This window comes from Trichosurus vulpecula, chromosome 6 (genome assembly GCF_011100635.1).
Source record: "Trichosurus vulpecula isolate mTriVul1 chromosome 6, mTriVul1.pri, whole genome shotgun sequence".
In the NCBI taxonomy this organism is placed as follows: Eukaryota; Metazoa; Chordata; class Mammalia; order Diprotodontia; family Phalangeridae; genus Trichosurus; species Trichosurus vulpecula.
This window is the reverse complement of record NC_050578.1, coordinates 283,929,445-283,951,190: the sequence shown is the minus strand read 5'-3', so window position 1 is coordinate 283,951,190 and position 21,746 is coordinate 283,929,445. Positions and strand designations below refer to the sequence as shown.

General features: G+C 51.4%; 2 protein-coding genes across 5 annotated transcripts in view; one reads left to right on the top strand and one right to left on the bottom strand.

The window, feature by feature from the left end:
- Positions 1 to 20,880, bottom strand: part of CHID1 (chitinase domain containing 1) — a 76,502-nt gene extending 55,622 nt beyond the window's left edge. For 2 of the 4 annotated variants that reach the window (XM_036764763.1, XM_036764762.1), the window contains exons 1-7: positions 20,737 to 20,805; positions 17,937 to 18,098; positions 15,408 to 15,557; positions 13,602 to 13,734; positions 12,610 to 12,654; positions 11,814 to 11,920; positions 2,827 to 2,888 (exon numbers count right to left, since the gene is read on the bottom strand). In XM_036764763.1, coding sequence (XP_036620658.1) covers positions 2,827 to 2,888; positions 11,814 to 11,920; positions 12,610 to 12,654; positions 13,602 to 13,734; positions 15,408 to 15,557; positions 17,937 to 18,047 — 608 coding nt within the window. In that variant the 5' untranslated portion in view covers positions 18,048 to 18,098; positions 20,737 to 20,805. Of the gene's footprint in view, positions 1 to 2,826; positions 2,889 to 11,813; positions 11,921 to 12,609; positions 12,655 to 13,601; positions 13,735 to 15,407; positions 15,558 to 17,936; positions 18,102 to 20,736 lie in introns of all 4 variants that reach the window. The other 2 variants (XM_036764760.1, XM_036764761.1) reach the window with 2 other exon arrangements.
- On the top strand, positions 18,493 to 20,690 carry LOC118855252 (basic salivary proline-rich protein 1-like). The gene is made up of 5 exons (XM_036765332.1): positions 18,493 to 18,642; positions 18,839 to 19,127; positions 19,281 to 19,450; positions 20,305 to 20,374; positions 20,476 to 20,690. Exons 1-5 carry the CDS (start codon positions 18,493 to 18,495, stop codon positions 20,688 to 20,690), a joined length of 894 nt encoding a protein of 297 aa, XP_036621227.1.
- Positions 20,881 to 21,746: the final 866 nt, after the last annotated feature.

Sequence of the window (21,746 nt, the reverse complement as noted above, 5' to 3'; positions counted from 1 at the left end):
GCCATCCAAGCTTAAACCCTCCTCACCTCTCATGGGCAGTCCCTTCTCTCAGCTGCCACAAGCACCCTGCTAAGGACCAGGCCCAACTGGGGATGAAAGCCCTCCACAGCTTGATTTGATGCACTTTGGCACGTAGTTAGTGCTAAATAAATTCATTCATTTGTTGATGCCCCTTCACTCCCTCCAAGCCAAGCTGTACATACTCCTAAATATGCTACCCCATCAATTCAACCTAACTCGCCTTTATTAAGCACCAGCTGCATGCCGGGCCATCTCTGCCCACCAGGGGCTGACATTCAGAGAACCGCTGGGTAATCTGAGAAGGGGAGAACACACTAACAAGTGAGAGGAGACCAGGGCAGGGGGTGGTATCTGAGCCAAGCCCTGAAGGAAACCAGGGATTCTAAGAGAAGGAGGTGAGAAGGCAAAGCATTCTGGGCATAGGGAATAGCCTGGGCAAAGGTGAATACAGAGTTCAGGGAATGGGTCTACCTCCTGACCAGCAGTGCAAGACCCCCCCACCTCCACCCCTGACACACACACACAAACATTCCAGTTCCTCCTTATGTTGTGTCTCCCCTGAAAGTAGGAAACCTCTTCTTAATACTCTATTTGTGTCCACGACACTTAGCAGTCTCTGGTAAGCACTTAATACCCACTCGTTCTAGCTGTCTGTCAGTCTGTCTGTCTCCCTGTCTTTCCACCTGCCCACATGTCTGTCTGTCTCCCTAGCTTTCCACCTGCCCCCATGTCTGTCTGTCTGTCTCCTTAGCTTTCCATCTGCCCCCATGTCTGTCTGTCTATCTGTCTTTCCATCTGCCCACATGTCTGTCTGTCTCCCTAGTTTTCCATCTGCCCCCATATCTGTCTGTCTCCCTGCCTTTCCATCTGCCCCCATGTCTGTCTGTCTGTCTCCCTGTCTTTCCATCTGCCCCCATGTCTGTCTGTCTCCATCTTTCCATCTGCCTCCCTGCCTTTCCATCTGCCCCCATGTCTGTCTGTCTGTCTCCCTGTCTTTCCATCTGCCCCCATGTCTGTCTGTCTCCATCTTTCCATCTGCCTCCATGTCTGTCTGTCTCCCTAGCTTTCCATCTGCCCCCATGTCTGTCTGTCTATCTCCCTGTCTTTCCATCTGCCCGCATGTCTGTCTGTCAGCCTGATAGGTTTGGGGGGTAGACTGTGTGATTGAGAGTAATGTGAAATAAGCCTGGAAAGCGAGGTGGGAGGCTAACTGGAGAGGCCATCTGTCACATGCCAGGATCTCCTATTTGACCCCAGAGGTAGCAGGGAGCCAGCAGGGCAGTGACAGGGTCTGGCCTTTCTGTCTTAGGAAGGTTCCTTTGAACAAGGAGCCTCCCAGCTGGAAGAGGCCTCGGGCTCTCCCAGTCCTTGGCCCACAGCCCACTCTTCAAGGATGGGCAAAGTACTCGACCAAAATTGTCTCGTTGGAGCCTCACCACAAGTAGGCGGAGAGGAGGGATGGCCAGGGTCTTATGGCCTGGAAGTATCTGAGGCCCACGGCCAAGTCTTCCTGACTTGACACTATGCTGGGCTGCCTCCGAGAATCCCCACTAGAATGGCTCAGTGAATGGACCTGAAGGCCTCCCACCCACCCTCTAGGGTTTGGCAGCTCCTCTTTGCCCTGGCTCAGTCCTGCTGTTCCAGGAGGCATTTCTTCCCATTTAACACGGAGCTGGGCTGGGCTCCATAATATGACTGGGGTAGGATGGGGGTGACACTCCCCTAGACATCACAGAGGGTGTCCTTTTACTTGCCCATTTCCTCCCTCCTCTCCCCCTTAGCTGCCACAGTAACTGGCTCCCAGTACAAGTCCCTGGCAGAGAGCTTGCCCTCCGCAGTGCCCTCAGGCCCTTCTGCTCTTCCTCCACATCTTGTCCTGTTCTCAGAGGTGAGCAGCTGGCAAGCCACTGCCCCCTTTCTAAAAAAGTAATGAGAGACATCAACTCCAGGGGCTCCCAACTACTTCTGGGAACCAAAAGAAACTCCTCATTTGGTGTGGAAAGCCCTCCACCACCGGGCAGCGATCTCCCTCCCCCGATTCACTGGCCTTCACTTGTCCTCCCCCACTGCCATCCAGCCAGACTAGGCTCCTGTGGATTCCTTACACACAGCACTCCATCTCTGGCCTCCAAGTCTTTGCCCTGCCCTGTCCAAACCTGGAATGCCTTCCTTCTTCTCTGGGCTTTCCAAAGTCCCTCTCTCCTTTCAAGACTCAGCAGACATGTCTCTTATGCCCAAAGCTTTTCCGGTTTCATGCTCCCCCTCAGTGCTTGGGCCCTCCCTGCCCAACTACCTTGTTCTGAGTCTGTATATTCCTACAGATGCACATGGGCATGGGTATGGGCTTGGGGGGGGCCATCCCAAGAATTCCTCCTGGGCAGGGGTCTTTTATTCTTTGTCTTGGCAACCCCAGCTCCCCGCCCTGCATCCGGCATATTCAAGGTGCTTAATCAGTGCCTGGGGATTGAGTGACTGGTCACCCACGGACTTGAAGACCTCCCCAGCACCACAGAGACTTCAGATCTGGAGGGTATGAAATTCCTCAGCCTTCTAGCCTTTCACCACCTCTTCCTCCAGTACCTCCGATTTGATTCAGCCTCTGAGCTGGGACATCCCTGACATTGAGCTCCAGGTAGAAATCCCAGGCAGAAAGCCCCTGACATTAACCCCCAGGCAGTAACCCCCAGGTAGTAACCCCCAAGCAGTAACCACATGACATTAACCCCCTGACATTAACACCTTCCCCCCCCAGCCCCTTAACAATAGCCACCTGGTAGTAACCTCTCGTTCCCAGCCCCCACTCACTTTTGCTGCTCTTGCAAGGAGGGGCTCCAGACCTCCAACACGTAACCATCAAAGTGCTCATTCTGAAAGACAAAGGAGATTAGCATCTCTGTCACTGGGATGGCATCTGGGAACATGAAGGCAAGTAGGCCAGCCATCTTCAGCAAACCCCAAAGTAGTCTAGCAGCTCTCTCATCCTGTCCCTCTTCAGTCATCCCCAACAAGTCGCTCACGAGCTGGGCACGACAAAAGAGACTCTGTAGACAGACCCCTCTCTACCAGTGTCTTCCTCCTGCCACCGGGTTAGCAGCTGGGGGAGGGGCAGGCAAAGCCTTCACAGCCTGGAGCTGAGGCCCCTGCCACTTTCCCTCCCAATGGCCATACTCTAGGACTTGAATCCAGGTGCCTTTTTTCTCTCACCTCTTCTCTGTGACCTTGGAGCCTTGGGCCTGGAATCCTTACTCCTGAGCCCAGAGCTTGGAACCCCAAGCTTGGCAGAGGTTTGCCACTGGCCTAGATGGTGGGGGAGGCCAAGGGTCTGGAAGTGGCATCAAGCAGTGGGACCAAGAGCATACTGTGTGAAGGCAGGGGTGGACACCTCCACAGCAGAATGTGGGGGCACTGACCAGGCTCAAAGAGGGAGGAGGCCAGTCAGAGGTCTCCAGCAGCTGTGAGGACAGACATTGGCCAACAGATGCTCAGAAGTGTGGCCTGGCCACAGGCAGCTACCTCGGATGGACACATCCTTTGCATCCCGCTTGTCATTCCTTATGGTACGCCATCACGATCACATACAATTTGTTAAGCCATTCCCCACTGGATGGGCATCCCCTTAATCTCCAATCCTTTGGCACCACAAAAGAGCTGCTATCAATATTTTTGTACATATATGTCTTTTCCTCTTTTTTTCTTCTTTCTAATCTCTTTGGGATACTGAGCTAGTAGTGATATTGCTGGGTCAAAGGGTTTTCACTGTTTTATAGCCCTTTGGGCATACTTCCAAATTGCTCTCCAGAAGGGTTGGATCAGTTCACGACTCCACCAACAATGCATTACTGTCCCTACATTTGTCATTTTCCCTTTCTGTCACATTAGCCAATCTGATAAGTGTGAGTTGGTACCTCAAAGTTGTTTTGATTTGCATTTGTCTAATCAATAGTGATTTATTTTTCATATGGCTATAGATAGATTTGATTTTTTTTTCTTCTGAAAATCCTTTGACCATTTATCAATTGGGGAATGACTCATAGTGTTCTTCTTTTTCTGTAGGCAGTCAGGTTTAAGTGACTTGCCCAGGATCCCATAGCTAGTAAGTGTCTGAGGTTGGATTTGAACTCAAGTCCTCCTGACTCCAGGGCCAGTGCTCTAACCGCTGCACCACCGGGGTGCTCCTATGACTTGTATTCTTAGAGATTTGACTTGGTTCTCTCTATATTTGAGAAATGAGGCCTTAGTTGGAAAAACTTGCTGTAAAAAGTTCCCCCCAGTTTTCTGTTTTCCTTCTAATCACAGCTGCAATGGTTTAGTCTGTGCACAACCTTAATTTAATCAAAATTATCTATTTTATTTCCTATAACACTGTCTATCACTTGTCATGAATTCTTCCCTTATCCACTGATCTGACAGGTAAGATATTCCACACTCCCCTAATTTGTTTGTGACATCACTTTTTATGTCTAAATCACGTACCCACTTTGAACTTATCTTGGCATACGATGGGAAATGCCCCTAGGCAGTAACCCCCAGGCAGTAACCCCATGACATTAAACCCCTGACATTAACCCCCAGGCAGTAACCCCTAGGTAGTAACCCCCAGGCAGTAACCCCATGACATTAACCCCCTGACATTAACCCCCAGGCAGTAACCCCCGGGCAGTAACCCCCAGGCAGTAACTCCTGGGCAGTAACTCCTGGGCAGTAACCCCCAGGCAGCAACCCCTAGGTAGTAACCCCCAGGCAGTAACCCCATGACATTAACCCCCTGACATTAACCCCCAGGCAGTAACCCCCAGGCAGTAACTCCTGGGCAGTAACCCCCAGGCAGTAACCCCCTAGGCAGTAACCCCATGACATTAACCCCCTGACATTAACCCCCAGGCAGTAACCCCTAGGCAGTAACCCCCTAGGCAGTAACTCCCAGGCAGTAACCCCATGACATTAACCCCCAGGCAGTAACCCCCTAGGCAGTAACCCCATGACATTAACCCCCAGGCAGTAACCCCTAGGCAGTAACCCCCTAGGCAGTAACCCCCAGGCAGTAACTCCTGGGCAGTAACTCCTGGGCAGTAACCCCCTGACATTAACCCCCAGGCAGTAACCCCTAGGTAGTAACCCCCAGGCAGTAACCCCATGACATTAACCCCCTGACATTAACCCCCAGGCAGTAACCGCCAGGCAGTAACTCCTGGGCAGTAACCCCCAGGCAGTAACCCCCTAGGCAGTAACCCCATGACATTAACCCCCTGACATTAACCCCCGGGCAGTAACTCCTGGGCAGTAACCCCCAGGCAGTAACCCCATGACATTAACCCCCTGACATTAACCCCCGGGCAGTAACTCCTGGGCAGTAACCCCCAGGCAGTAACCCCTAGGTAGTAACCCCCAGGCAGTAACCCCATGACATTAACCCCCTGACATTAACCCCCAGGCAGTAACCCCCTAGGCAGTAACCCCCAGGCAGTAACCCCCAGGCAGTAACTCCTGGGCAGTAACCCCCAGGCAGTAACCCCTAGGCAGTAACCCCCTAGGCAGTAACCCCCAGGCAGTAACTCCTGGGCAGTAACCCCCAGTTTCTCCCTAGTTTCTGTCAAACTGCTTTCTGGTTTTCCCATCCATTTTTGACAAATAGTGAGTTACTGTCCCGAACATTTGGATCTTGGCACTTAACCAACACTAGACTGCTATGGTCATTCACCATGGGCATCGTGTCCCTGATCCGTTCCCGATGCCCCACTCCGCGTCTTAGCCAGTACCAGACGGTTTGGATGATCACTGCTTTATAGCACGCTGGCTGGCCTTCCTTCACATTCTTTTCACTGAGTCTCTTGACAATCTTGACTTTTTGTTCTTCCAGATGAAACGTTGCTTTTCTAGCTCTATAGGGTAACTTTCTGGTAGTTTGATTGGGATGATGCTCAGTAAGTAAATTAAGTCAGGCAGAACTGTCACTTCATTAAATTGGCTCAGTCTACTCATCAGCAATTCACATTTCCCCAACTGTCCAATATGGCCATTCGTGTTAACAGTTCCTGGGTTTGTCTTGGCAGGTAGATTCCCAAGTATTTGTTGTTACTGTCTTTTGTGGTTGTTTAGTTGTTTTTCAGTCATGTCTGACTCTCCATGACCCCGTCTGGGGTTTTCTTGGCAGAGATGCTGGAGTGGTTTGCCATTTCTTTCTCCGGGTCATTTTACAGATGAGAAAACTGAGGCAAACAGGGTGAAGTGACTTGCCCAGGGTCACCCAGCTAAGTGTCTGAGGCTGGACCTGAACTCAAGAAGAGGAATCTTTCTGACTCCAGGCCCAGCACACTATCCGCTGTGTCACCTAGGTGCCTACAGTTATTGTCAATGCAATTTCTCCTTCTGTCTCTTGCTGATGGTCATATACAGAAGTGCTGACAGTTTATATGGATTTATTTCAAGCCCCTCAGCTTTGCTGAAATTGCTATTTAAACTCTTTTTAGTCGATTCTCTAAGTATGTCATCAGATCATCTGCAAGGAGTAACAGTTTTGTTTCTTCATGGCCTGTCCTGATTCCTTCACTTTCTTTTTCTTCTCTTATTGCTCTCGTCAGCATTTCTAGTACAATACTAGTGAACGGTAGCGGTGATTATAGGAATCCTTTCTTCACCCCTGATCTTACTGGGAAGGCTTCTGGTGTATTCCTATTACAGATAATGTTTGCTGATGGTTTTAAAGAGACATCCTTGGAGATATCTCCAACATCACTATGTTGGGGTCAATGTCCAGTGTGTCTGACTATGGCTGATCAGGACAATACCAGCTCATATGGCTCTACCACAGGTCAGGCACAAATAGTCCGTGTGAACATTTGGGGTGGAGATGGCTTTAAATTTGTGCATCTCATGTTTCTTTTGAGCTACTTCAGTTCTGCTTCCCTCATGCGACACAGAGCCTCCTCTGATGTGGACACACCATGCTGGGCAGTCCTGTGCCAGTGTCTCCCATGTCACACAATTGATTCCAAAGCTCTTCAGAGAGACCTTGAGAGAGTCTTTGTATAACCTCTTCTGACCTCCATGTGAGTGCTTTTCCTGTGTCCTAAAAAACCACAAAATGGTCTTTCAGGCAAATGTACATTGGCATTTGACCAATGTAGTCAGCCCACTGGCACTTCACCCTGCAGCTGAGTTTGAATGCGTGGCAGAAAGGACCTCAGTGTTTGGTACCTTATCTGGCCAGGTGATCTTCAGACTCTTCCTAAAACAATTCAAATGGAAGTGATGCGGTCTCCTAGCATGGCACTGGTAGACTGTCCGAGTTTCATAGGCATACAACAATGAGGTGAGCACCACGGCTCCGTAGATCTTCAGTCTGGTAGGCAGCCTAATTCCTCGTCTCCACCACACTTTCCTTCAGAGCCTCCCAAACACTGAGCTAGCTCTGGCAATGCATTCGTCAACCTCATTATCAATGTGGACGTCCCTGGAAAGTACACTACCAAGGTGAGTGACCTTATCCATAGCGTTCAGAACTTCTCCATTTGTTGTAACCGATGGTGCCACATGTGGATGGTGTGGTGCTTGCTGGAGGAGCACCTGTGTTTCCTTGGTGTTAATTATTAGGCCAAAATTAGCACAAGCAGCAGAAGAACAATGCAGACTTTGTTGCATCTCAGCCTTAGAGGCTGCGCTTAGTGCACAATCATCTGCAAACAAAAAGTCATGTACCAACTCTCCCTCCACTTTAGTTTTAGCTTGTAGCCTTTTCAAGTTAAATAATTCACACGGACCTTGATAGTGTTTTCATCCTTGTTGTAGGCATCTGACAACATGGCTAAAACATCATGCTAAAAGAACATGGGGGCAAGCACACAGCCCTGCTTGACTCCATGGGTGACTGGGAAAGCACAAGAGCATCATCCATTTTCAGAAAAAGAGAGAGAGTTTTTATCATTTTAAAGAAAGCTCCATTTATTCCTATGCTCTCCAGTGTTTTTAATAGGAATGAGTGTTGGATTTTGTCAAAAGCTTTTTCTGCCTCTATTGAGATAATCGTATGATTTTTGTTACTTATGTTATTGATATGGTCAAATATGCTGGTAGTTTTCCTAACACTGAACCAGCTCTACACCACCCCAGTCATAGTGCTTGATCTTTGTGATATATTGTTATAACCTGCTTGCTAGCATTTATTTAAAACATTTGCATCAACATTTGTTAGGGTAATCAGTCTATAGTTTTCTTTTTCTGTTTTTGCTCTTCCTGGTTTAGATATCAGCAACATTTCTGTGATGTAAAAGGAATTTGATAGGACTTCTTTGCCTACTTTTCCAAATATTAGTTTCATTTAGTATTGATATTATTTTATTGTCTATAATAATTTTAGCAAAATGTCATTTCCCTGCTTATCTCTTTTAAGTAGGTCTTTGCTTTGTCTCAGATCATGATTGTTATGCCTGCTTTTTTACTTCAGCTAGTGAATAACAGACTCTGCTCCAGCCCCTAACTTTTACTTTGTCTCTCTGCTTCAAGTGTGTTTCTTGTAGACAGCATATTGTCAGATTTTGGTTTTTAATCCGCTCTATCTGCTTCTGTTTTATGGGTGAGTTCATCCCATTTACATTCACAGTTATGATTACCACGTATTTCCCTCCATCCTATTCTCCCCTATTTATCCTTCTCTCTCTCTCCTTTTAACCTGTCCCTCCTCAAAAGTCTGTTTTGCTTCTGACCACTATCTCCTCCAATCTGCCCTCCCTTCTATCATTCCCTTCTTGCCTTATCTCCCTCTCCTCCTACTTCCCTGAAGAGGAAGACAGAGTTCTATGCTCAACTGAATGTGTATGGTATTACCTCTTTGAGTTAGTTCCAATGAGAGCGAGATTCAAGGGTTACCTACCACTACCACCCCATCTTCTCCTCCACTATAAAAAATCTTCCCTTCACCCTTCTTTTATGTGAGATAATTTATACCTTTCTACCTCTCCCTTCCCTCTTCTCCCAGTGCATCCCTCTTTCTCACCCCTTAATTTTACTTCCTTGAAATCATATCATAGTCAACTCAACCTGTGGCCTCTGTCTATTTATATTTCTTCAAACTGTCCTAATAATGATAAAGTTCTTAGGAGTCATAAGTATCTTCCCATGTAGGAATGGAAACAGTTTACTGTATCCCTTATGATTTCTCTTTCCTGTTTGCCTTTTTATGCTTCTCTTCAAGTTTTATATTTGAAAGTCAAATTTTCTATTCTGGTCTTTTTATCAGGAATGACTTGAAAGTTCTCTATTTCATCAAATATCCACTTTTTCCTCTGAAGGATTACATTTAGTTTTGCGGGGTATGTTACTCTTGGTTGTAATTCTAGCTCCTTTGCCCTCTGGAATATCACATTCCAAGGCCTTCAATCCTATAATGTAGAAGCTGCTAAATCTTGTTTTATCCTGATTGGGGCTCCATGATGTTTGAATTGTTTCTGTCTGGCTGCTTGCAGTATTTTCTCCCTGACCTGGGAGCTCTGGAATTTGACTATAATATTCCTGGGGGGTTTCATTTGGGGGGTCTCTTTCAGTATGATCATTGGGTTCCTTCCATTTCCATTTCTGGTTCTAGGATATCGGCACAGTGTTCCTTGATCATTTCTTAAAATATGATGTCCAGGCTCTTTTTTTTTTTTTTGAATATAGCTTTCAGGTTATCCAATAATTCTTAAATGATTTCTCCTCGATCTATTTTCCAGGTTTTTCCAATGAGAGATTTCACATTTTCTTCTATTTCTATTATTTCATTCTTTTGACTGTTTTATTGCTTCCTAATGTCTAATGTAGTCATTAGCTTCAACTTTCCTAATTACAGTTTTAAAGGAATTATTCTCTTCAATAAGCTTTTGTACATCTTTTTCCATTTGGCCAATTCTATTTTTTAAGGAGTTTTTCTCTTCAGTGGATTTTTGTGTCTCTTTTACTATTTGGTCACTTCTGTTTTTTAAGGTGTTATTTTCTTCAGTATGTTTTTTTGTGCCTTCTATTGACTTTCTTTTCATAATTTTCTTGCAACATTCTCATTTCTTCTCCCAATTCTCCCCCTTTCTCTCTTATTTGATGTTTAAAATCCTTTTTCGAACTCTTCTAGGAATTATTTTTGGGCCTGTGACCAATTCACATTTTTTCTCTGAAGCTTTGCATGTAGTTTTGATTTCATTGTCTTCTGAGTTTCTGACTTGATCTTCCCTATTACCAATTATTTTAGCTTTTTTATTGTTTACTCATTTTTCAGCTTATTTCTTGACTTAAAACTTTGTTAAGAAGGTGGGCTTTGGGGGCAGCTAGGTGGCGCAGTGAGTAGAGCACCGGCCCTGGAGTCAAGAGCACCCAAGTTCAAATCCAGCCTCAGACACTTGACACATGACACACTTACTAGCTGTGTGACCTTGGGCAAGTCACTTAACCCCAATTGCCTTGCCCTCCCCCTGCAAAAAAAAAAAAACAACAACACAAAAAAAAAAAAAAAAAAAAGCAGGTGCCTTTGCTTCCCAGGTGGAGGGGGTACTCTCCCAAGCTTCAGGCCTTTCTTGCTGCTATTTTCAGAGCTAACTCTGGCGGGGCCATAGGTTTTTAGTTCTTCCAAGGTGGTGTGATATAAAGAGAAGTGTGACCACTGCTCCCCTGGCTTGTCTGATCTATGAGCCACCACAAATACTCTTCTCTACCCTGGAACTGTGACCAGGGCTCCTACACTCCTGTGCCCATAAGAGCTAGTGAGCTACTGCTCTTCTTAGCTCTGGGACAGTGACCCAGAACTGTATGTGGGCTCCTGCACCCAGTGCCAGCAAAGGGGCCCCTGTAATTTCCTTCTGACCAGTTGTCTGACAGCTGTACTATCTGTAGGGTGAGAGCTCCTGAAGCTGCTACTGCCACTGATGAACTGCCGCTGAGGCCTGCTGCTGGTGCGCACGGTGGCCTGCGCTGTGCAGTCTGTGCTAGGCTCCAGGTTGGATCACCAGCCCACTGACACACCTTTCCTGCCAGCCTCCTAAGTTGTCCTGGACTAGAAAAACCTGACCTTTTGTTGGTTCTGCCCCTCCAGAATTCAATTTGAGGCATTATTTTTAAATTGTCTGGAGGGGACCATCTTAGCTCCACTCCCCCAGAAATCAGGCACTTGAGAGGTCAGCAGCAAGGTTGTGGCAGAAGGAGGGCCTTAGAGGTTTGGGGCACCTGCGGAGTTCTTACCCAAGAAGTGACTCCACTCAATATGCAGCTGGCAAAGAGCCGGCCACCTGGAGACCCCCTGAGGCTGGAAGGGTCAGAACATTTTGGTTGGTATCAGAGCTGAATGGAGTTTTCTCAGAGTTTCATATCTGACTCTGAAGCCTGCCAAATGAGTCAGATTAGGGGAAGGATGGACTCCAAGGCCTTTGGGGCACCTAAGTGAATTCCTCTCCCTGTACTGGCTGGTCTCTGATCTGGGTGCCAGAAGATTGCCCATCCTAAGTCCCCAGAAGGGGATTCCTGACCAGCAGTTGCTAGGGAGCCCCATTCCAGTGCACCATGGCCTAGACCTTGTGGTCAAGTGTCCCCATATCCTGGGAAAGTCACCAAGGAAACATTGCCTTACAGGAAAAGGGGTTTCTTGGGATTCACAGTAAGAATCCAATGGAAGTTATTCTCTTCTCAGCTTGAGAGCTGATGCTACCCTAAGAACAGAAGGACACAGCCCAGAGAGAGAATCAATTCAAAAGGCAGAAGCAGCCAGAGGTTAAGCAGCCGCCATCCAGCTCCTAGCAGGACAGAAGCAGGGCCAGCCCCATGGCAGTGCCAAGACCTACCTGTGCCACCTGGACCAAGGTCTTAGCGAGCTCTTCTATCTCATCCTCACTACTGAACAAGCTTTTGTAGTCATCCCGGGTCCACTTGTCAAACAAGATGCGAGGCACTGAAAAGGATAGGCCGGTGAGAAGGGTGAAGAGCTAGTGGGGGGGCCCATGCATGGGCTCAGTGCCCCTACCCTGCAAGGGGCTCTCTGGAGGACAGAAAAGGAGGAGGGAAAGAGAAGAGGGAGTAGAAAGGGAGGAGGGAAGAAGAGAAAGGGAAGGTGGCGAGGGGAAGAAGAGGGAAGCAGAGAAGGGAAGAGGTAGGGGAGGCCCTGCCTGCAGTAGTATGCCCACAAGATGCCCAGGGCAGCCCAGCCAATCTTCCCCAAAAGAAAGCTGGCAACAGAAATACATGGATGCACATGGATGCACATGTGTGCTCACTCACATTGTCTGTCTTATCTCTTTCCCTTCCTCTCTTTCTCTCCCCTCCCTCTCCCTCCTTCTTTCCCTCCCTCCCTCTCCATCTCCCTCTCTCCTCTCCCCTTCCCTCCTCCCTCTCTCTTTCTCTCTCCGTCTTTTCTCTCCCCTTGCCCCCTCCTCCACCCTGGCTTCACTTTCCTTCCTGAGATTTCAGAAAAGGAGCTGGCCTGGGGAGGCTAGGGGATGGGGCTAGTCAGTCCTCTCTGCCCTCAGCCTACAAAAGGGCTGGTACTCTCTGTGGTGCTGATTTGCTGCTCTCCAGACCGGCTGAGCAGATGCCCTGCACGTTTCCCCCTCGGCCTGCTCCCCTTCCACATGCCCCACTCACCAATGCGCACATTTTTTGCTTGCTTCTTCACGCTTTTTATCCAGTCTAGAGTAAGAGAAGAAACAGAAATATGAACCCACAAACCCTCCAGGCCATGCTAGCCCTATGCCCAGGACAATGATATCAGTTATGTGGCAGCTTGGAGGCGGCTCCAGAGAAGGAAGCTGGCTCAGGTGCTACCCCTTCCCCTGGGGCAATGCTGGCCAACAAACCACAGACATTTCACAGACAACCCTGGCCCACTACTGAGCCAACCAATCCCGGCACAGCGTCCAGGGCATCAGCACCTACCAACTTGCCAACAAGGCTGTCCCACTCCCCAACTCTTGGCCTCCACTGAGGGACCCTAGCACTTCAGCCCAAACCCAGGAAGTCCCTCAGGCTTCCCTCCCCCGGACAGCCTGGCAGAGTGGCCCTGCCATGGAGGAAGCAGGGATGAAGACTTTGTTCCTTAAACCCTCTTAGAGTCCAGAATTCTCATCCAGTTCCCCTCTTTTACTGCAACATCAGTCCTGGCGATTTGGCCCCAAACCTGGGCCCCAAATAGGTTTCAAACAGCACCTGGCAGGACCAGATACTATGGTACCAAGGGAACATGACCCTCCCACTAAGGACTGTGAAGACATCTCCCCCACACACGCATGCACACGCACACATGCACACAGGCATGTGCGCACACACACGCAGGCACGCATGCACACACAGGCACCTATGCACACAGACTCACGCAGGCACACGTGCACACACACATGCATGCACACATGCACACTCACACATACTCAGAGGCCCCTCTGAAAGAAAGGGGTCAGATAGCCTCCTCCCCAACACACTAGTGTCCTCCTCCTCCCTCCCCCCAGCCCTCAGTCCTATGCCTGGAGTTGCCCAAGCACTGCCCACACCCAGACCTGACCAGAGGGCCCCTGCCCCCCTCCTCGATTCTCCCCTTCAGGCCACCTGCACCTAGCAGACAAATGGTCAACAGGTGGGGTTACCTTGGTCAGCGTCATGAAGGCCCAAGATCTGGTACAGTTCTAGACCTCTCCTCTTCACCTGCAGCCAGACTGGGGAGATCATCGTGAACTTGTTCCCAAAAATCTTGGCAATATCATAGCCATGGCTGTTCCACTTGTAAGAGGAGAGGGGAAGGGACAGACACAGAAGAAAGCACATTAATGAGGGTCCCCATGGCACTCAGAGCCAGGGCTGGTGCTGAGGGCTCCAGGGAGAGACCAGGGGCTGGAGCTCTAGGCAGGGGCTGCTCTGGGTGCCAGCTGGAATGCCAGAGGAGAATGAAGCTGACCTCCTCGAGGGGGAAAGGAGGAAAAGGGACTCGGCCAAGGTCATGAGGGAGGAACGTGTGGGGGGAGGTGTCTGAACTCAGGTCCCTGGACTCTGAGCCAGGGAGGGCAAGAATCCACGCCCCCTCACCCACGTCCAGCCTCACAGGTTCAACCCTAGGACTGCCAGGGTAGCACCGATACATCTCCCAGGGCCCCAGCTCCCGACTCAGCAAGACCCCAGCAGAAGGCCCAGGAACCCACAGAGGAGCGGCCCTGATCCACCGTCCACTCTTTGGACATGCTGGGTACACTCAGAGCACACTCGCCTCCCCCTCAGGAGTCCTCCCAAGTATGGGCATCTGGATCGTGCCCACCTGCCTCTTCAGCCTCTTTGCTCCCTGACCCAGGCCAGCTCCTCTACCAGGCCCAGGGTGGTTTCCTCTCTGCCGCCAGAAATCCTTCCCAGGCTGTGAAGCCTGGCTGAGGAACCACATCTCCTAAGGTGAAAGGGACCACCATATCCTGGGGTCTTGGGCCCTTCTGGTCAATGTAACTTTGTGCTATAGCTTCTGTGGGCTGACCTGGTTCTTCCCTGCCCCCCCATTTCTCTGTCTTTTATATATACACACACACACACACACACACACAGAGCCCTGAGGGCAGGGATGATACTCCTGGTACCCAGCACAGGGTCCAATGTGGAGAAAGTGCTTAATAAATACCTGGGAAATGAATGAAGGAGCAATCCCTGCTATAAAGACACAGCGGCTGAGGTGTAGACACACTCTGGGAGGCTTGGGACTCGAGCCACACAGCTCCCCAACACCTCCTGCACCTCAGAGGTTCGGAGAATCACAGACTTTGAACCTGAAGGGACCCTGGAGGTCATCAAGGGCACCCTCTCATTTGACAATTTGAGACTGAGGCCCAGAAAGGGAAAAGGACGTGCCTGCGGTCATGAAGCTAGGACAGTCCCATCTGAGGCTGGATTTGAACTCGGGTCTTCCTGACCCTGAGTCCAGAGCCACATGTCAAGCTGGTCCTTTCCCTTTACTCCCCTGGCTGCTGCCTGGTCTATTAACAGGAGGTTCCCGGGCCTCCAGTCTCTCTTCTCTCAGCCACTCTTAACACTGGCCTAAGCCATAAGTCTGCAAATGTGGCATTTCTCTGATCAGTCACTTTCTGTGGCTCCCTACTTCCTTCTCTCTCTTGTCCTTCAGGGACTGCCCCATCGGGCTCCAGTTGACCTTGCCAGGCTCACTACTTAGCTCTCTCTCCCATGTCCTTGCTATCCCAACCAATACGTGTACTGCCCCCCCCACATGCACACACATGTACATACACACACGTGCCCAGAGACATACACATACCCCTACACTCACACACACACACTCATACCCACACACACACATCTCCTGAGGACACAGCCCCCTCAGCTGCTGAGGGCAGCTGTGAGTTCCCCACCATCCCTCCCTGGGGACCCTGCAAGGCACCTTGGCCAGAGGCCCCTCTCCTTACCGGTGTGACGTAGCCCAGGACGTGTCCAGGGAAGTGTCTGTGCTTGGTTTTCTGGGCACAATAGCTGTTGTGCTCTAACACCACATCCTGTGCCTTGAGGTCTGAAACCACCAAGCCCCGTTCCTGGACAGTCAATGTGGACGGCTGGGTCTGGCCCAGTAGAAGGCAGAAAATGAGACAGAGAAGAGGCACAGTCAGTGCTCGGTTCCTCTCTTGGTCACTTGGGACAGAACTGCCCTCTGCTTCCCCTCCCCCAGCAGGCCCAGTGGGGGAGTCTGGGATAGCAACCCTTAAACAGGAGGGTGCACCTGACTTGGGAACCCCTTTCAGACCAGACAAGGGCTGTGGGGGCGCAGGAAGGAGGGCTTCTGCTTGCTCTACTCACCCTGCCCCCGTCTCAGCTGCTTGTGCACCAGCAGGAGCAGAGGAGCATGGCCGGTGGCAGCTCCCTGACCTGGCTCAGGGAGAGGTAGCTCACCCCTCTCATCTCACCCCCAGGCCTGCTGCTTCGGCCTTCTTCTTGTTGGCCTCACCACCAACTGCTGGGTCACTACTCTCCTCAAGGGCCTGAAGGGCTCCCTCTTACTTCCAGACTCAAAGACAAATGCCTCAGCTTGTCCTTTGCCGTCTGGCTCCAAATTCTTTGCCTTCCCCATGGTTCCTCAGACATGTCCCCATATCTCACCTCCACACCTTTGCACTGCCTGCCCTCCTCACCTGTGCTTCTTGGAATGCTTCACTGCTTTCAAAGACAGTTCAGGCCTAGCCTACTTCCTATACAAGGCATTTCCTGACCCCAAACCACACTGCCCCCCACCATTGTTAGGGCACTCTCTCCCCCAAATCCTATTCTCTACAGTTTGTATTTACTGATCTCCCCAAGGAGAACATAAGCCCCATGATGGCAGAGACTCTCCTACGCAGCTCTGTAGACCCAGCACTAGTGTGCCCACGACAAATGAATGCTCAGCAAATTGTACTGAATTGTAAAATACCCAAACCTTACCCAATTAATAAGTGGTCAAAGGATATGAACAGGCAGTTTTCAGATGAAGAAATCAAAGCTATTTATAGTCATGAAAAAATGCTCTAAATCACCACTAATTAGAGAAATGCAAATTAAAACAACTCTGGGGTACCACTTCAGACATATCAGACTGACTAATATGACAACACAGGAAGATATTGGATGTTGGAGGGGATGTGGGAAAAACTGGGACACTAATGCATTGTTGGTGGAGTTGTAAACTGATCCAACCATTCTGGAGAACAATTCTGAACAATCCCCAGAGGGCAATCAAACTGTGCATACCCTTTGACCCAGCCATACCACTTCTAGGTCTGTATCCCAAAGAGATCAAAAAAAGGGAAAAGGACCCACATGTACAACAATATTTATAGAAGCTCTTTTTGTGGTGGCAAAAAATTGGAGATAAAGGGGATGCCCATCCATTGGGGAATGACTGAACAAGTTGTGGTCTATGATTGTGATGGAATGTGACTGTGCTGTAAGAAATGATGACGAGGAAGTTTTGGAAGAAATATGGCTGGATGCAAAAGTGAAGTGAGAAGGAGAAGGAGGTCATTGGGCATGCCAACAGCAACGTTGTCATGCTGATCAATTGGGAAAGCCTTGGCTACCCTGATCCTTCATGACGAGGAGATGCTGCCCCCCTCCAGGGAGAGGACTGAGCAGCTCTGAGTGCAGATTAAAGCACAATTGTCTCAGTTTCTTTATTATTCTTTTTTTGGCCACGCGGCAGATATGGAAAGACGTCTGGCACGATTTCATCGATACAACTCAAGTCATTCGGCTTGCCTTCTGATGCGTGGGGGAGGGGGCTGGAGGGAGGGAGCAAATTTGGAACTCAAAATCTAAAAAGAAACAAATAATAAACGTGGAAGATGGAAACGGAAAGGGGAAAGTGACAAGAAATGGACGAAGACGATGATCAGGGCTTATCTGATCAATTACGTGGGGAAACACCACCCCAATGTATCCCTGGGCGCCAGGAGCCTCCGGAAGGGACAAGCAGCCTTGCAGCTCTACGACGGCTCCCACCGCAGACTCTGCCAGGAAGGGGTCTGGCCAGACAGCAGCCTTGCCTTCCTGTCCCAGGAGCCCTGGCGGCCCCACCCAAGGCAGCTAAGACAAGCATAGACTTCCCAGGTTCCCGAGCTTTTTTAAGAGCAGAAAGAGCAAGATGGTGGCGAAACCCCTTCTAAAAAGGTCGGAGACAAAAGCAGAAAGATGAAAGCAAGCCACAGCAGACCAAGAAAGGGACACAGCAGAAAAGAGGTCTGGGTGGTTCTGGGCAGCTGCTGCTGAGGATGCTCCTCCTGATCCCTTCCCAGAATGCCCCACCAGGAAATCCAGATACCGGCCAAGGCATCTGTCTGAGCGATGGCTGCAGCTGACGGCCCAGGAGTGGAATGAGGTGGGGGACGGATGCGCACACCAGATGTAGGGGTAGGGACCCCAGCCAAGGGGCGCAGCCTCCTGCCCCCGGAGGCCTGGGCCATTCCTACCTTCTCCTGGAGAGTTTTGGAGGTCACTCTTTTGGGGTCTGACTTGGCCAGAGTCGCACCACCCAACTTGCAGGCCAGGACAAAGCAGATCAGAGGCAGGAGGCTTCTCATGGTGGGGGCTGCACCAAAGGATGTGGCCGGGCAGGACCAGGCCACGGAGCTCTGCTAGACGAGGAGGAAAAGAGAGTAGTTCAAGCTTCGGAGCAACCTGCTGGGCACAATTTTACAGGGTGCTTTGGTCCATCTGCCCAACACGCTTCAGGAGGGGGAGGTCCTGAGCTTCTGCCCAGTAGCCGGTCCTTGGGGTGGGCTGTAGAACCTGAGAGCTGCTGACAGATGGGAACAAGGAGCTGGGCCAGAGAGACCCTCCCACCAGAGCCTGCCAGCTGGACACAGTCCCACCCTCCTCTCACCTGGGCAGATAGAGAGCGCAGAAGGTGGCCTCTCTGTGCTGGGCCCTAACCCTCCCCCTCCCCCTAGCTCTCCTCAGAGAGGAAAGGGGACGCTTGTTCTCCAGCTAGGAGCTGGGGCTCAGCAGACCCCCTGGTAGCCAAGCATGGAGGTCCCAGGCCGCCAAGCCACCACCTCTGACTCCTGGAAAAGCTCCACAAAGAATCAGGCTCAGGCCAAGCTCACCAAGCTTCAGGGACGCCAGCAACTTCCCCAGCAAGGCCCAAGGCTCCCAGCAGCATGCCAAGGTCCTGAGGTAAGGATGGCAGCCAGAGGAAGTCCCAGATAAATCTAAACAATCCCTTTAAACTGTAGGAAACCTCCTCCAGTCACTGCAGGATCCACCCCCAGGCAAGCAAGGGCAGAGGACAGTTCACCCAAAACCATCTGTCAGGAACCGGTTTGTAGGAGCCAGGGTATGGGCCCAGCTCAGCCCTCCTTGGGATGGGCAGTTCAAAGCAGAGGAGGCAGGCAGAGAGGGGAGCCCTGCAGGGCAGTGGGGCCAGCCCCTCTGGTATACCATGCTGCCCATCTCAGGGCAGAGCAACATGCTGAGTCCAAAGAACGAAGGCCCTCCCAGGGAGCACCCCCTGCCCACCTGCCAGGCCCCACACTCACAGGACAAACCCAAGACACCTGAGAAAGACCACAAGCAGCTGGCCAGGGAAGGCAGCACTGAATGGGCCTCCAAACACCCAAGGCAAAGACCAGCTGCCAAGGAGCCCCCTAAGGTGGACTCTGGTCTCACCAGCCCCATCCCCTGAACAGCCCACAAGACTACAGAGTCCTGGGCCCCAGCGGGGCTACATCTGCCCAACCCTGCCAAAAAATGGGCCAAGAAGTCCAGGACCCTAAAGGGGCCTCTACCAGCCTTGCTCCGCCAAAACCCAACAGGCCAAGAAGCCCCAGGCCCCAAGGGACCTCTGCCCACCCAAAACACCAAGAGCCTGGAGGCCCAGCCTAAAGGGGCTCCACCCACCCAACCCCCCACAATGCCCAACAGGCCAAGAAGCCCCAGGCCCCGAAGGGGCCTCTGCCTTTGTCCCCCTAAAAAAATCGACCAGGTAACAGAGCCTGGGGTCCTAAAGCCCCTGACCCCTAAATGCTCAAGGAGCATGGCCAGAGGATGAATCAGAGAGCATGGCATTAAAGGGCATGAGAAGGCCCTGCCTGGGGCCTCAGAGAGCCCCAAAGGGGGCAAGTCCCTGCCTTTCCCTCCCTCCACAGGGAAAGGCCTCACATGCTACCTGGGGGTTTCAAGCAGCGCTGGAGGAAGCCAGAAGAGGGAGGCTGAGGCCTTCCAAGCTCCTGGGCCCAGCAGGCTCCCTTTCCCTCTTTGTAGCCTAGAGGCACTTGAACCAGTCTAGCTTGTGGACGGCCACTGAGGGCTTGGGAACCTTGGGGGCTCAAGGTCTTCCCAGCTTGGACAGGTAGTCACATGAGAACACACCACACACAGACACACACACCACACAAACACACACTTACACACTCACGCACGTACACACACACACCCCTCCCGAGGTGGCAAGGGCCCAGGACCAGAGACAACACTAGACACAGCAGCCACAACGAGGAAGAGCAAGGAGAGCGAGGGGGATGACAGTGTAAGGGACAGCAGCCTCCAGGGCTGCTCCAGCAAGGCACAGAAGGATACATTATAACACACGCCGGGCACCCGCCTGAGCACTTTACAATTACTATCTCATTACATTATCACAATGACCCTGGAAGACAGGGGCTGTTATCGGGTCCATTTACATTTGGGAAACAGGCACACGGTGGTTAAGTGACTCGCCCAGGGTCACACAGCCAGAATGGGGACGGCATTTGAATTCAGGCGTCTCTGACATCCAGTTGCCTGGAGAAAGGTCCCAGAGGGGGTCACAGCTACACGTGCCCTCCCTCCCCCACCAAGAGGATACCACCTGCAGGCCCGACCACCGCGGGCTGTCTCCTGCCAGGGCTGAAAGAGGAGGGGAGGGAAGGTGATGAGTATTTATTTGGCGACTACCGTGTGCCAGGCTCGGTGCTAAGCGCTTTACAAATACCAGGGAAGGGCCATGGGGCTGTTACCCCTGCTTTACAGGTGGAGAAACTCAGGCAGGCCCCTCTCCACTGTGGCGCCCCCTGTCGGCCCGGACGCTTGGAGATCGCACTGGGGGTGGTGGGGAAGGGGGTCCCCGGCTCCCTCTGCCCCACCCTGGGGCCCTCCAGCCCTTCCTTTTACAGATGGGGAAACTGAGGCAGGCGTCAGTGGGCGGGGCCACAGCCCGTCCTGCCCCTCAGGCCGCCGGGCCTTAGCGCTGCCTCAGTTTCCCCGCCAATCGCTCCGCAGGGCCACGCTCACCTGCGGGGCCGGGGGTGGCTCCCGGACGGGTCGCCTGGAGACAGCCGGAAGCTGCGGGTACCGGCCAGGAAGTCCCGCCCCATGTGGGATCCACGCGATCAGGGCCGCTTCGGGAGGGAGGCCGGCGCAGCCGCAGAACCACCGCCCTAGCGCGGGGGCGGGACCATGGAGGGAGGCGCTGTGACGTCACGAGGGTATGGGGCGGGGCCAGGTCAGAGGGGAGGGGTCATCGAGAGGGCGCTCACGTTAAAGGGGAAGATGATTTCATCACTTTTTCAGGATTATTTTCCCCCAGGTCTCGGCTGGACCTCATCTCTGGGGGTGCCCCAAGGCCTCCACCCTGCGCCCCGTTCCCCTCCTCTGTCTCCCCTCCCCTTCCTCTCTTGTTCAAGAATCTGTCCCGTTAATAATAATTTAAGTGTGCACGTGGCCCCATCTGTGAGCAGGCGCTGCGCTGAGCATTTAATTATCTCAGTTGGTCCCCACCACCACCCCGGGAGGTGGAGGGGGGGAGGTCCTGCCTTTAACCCCGTTTTACAGATGAAGAAACTCAGGCTAAGGGGCTTGCCCAGGGTCACACAGCTAATGTGTCTGAGGCTGGATTTGAACTCAGATCTTGGCACTCTACTGTTCCTGTTGACTCTAGGACCTAAAAAGATATACAATCCTTATTTTGGAATTGAAAACCCTTCACCATCTGACACGGCCTATCCTCAGCCACCTCCGGGTAGCCACGGCTCAGACCCATTCACGTTCCTGGATATAGACCCCACACCTTGCTTCTCTCTTTTATGGACATGTTAGCCAAATGCACACCTTCCTTTTCCCTGAATCCAACGTGCCACCTCTGCCTTTGTCCAGGCTGTGCCCCATGCCTGGAATACCATCCCGTGTCACTTCAGCCTCTTAGTAGCCCCGCCTTCCTCCTCTGAGCAGCCCCCCAGTCCTTCCCCTCAGTCAGTGGCATTCTCTCTCCTTCAGATTGTCCTAGATTACTGCCTGGATCTTTG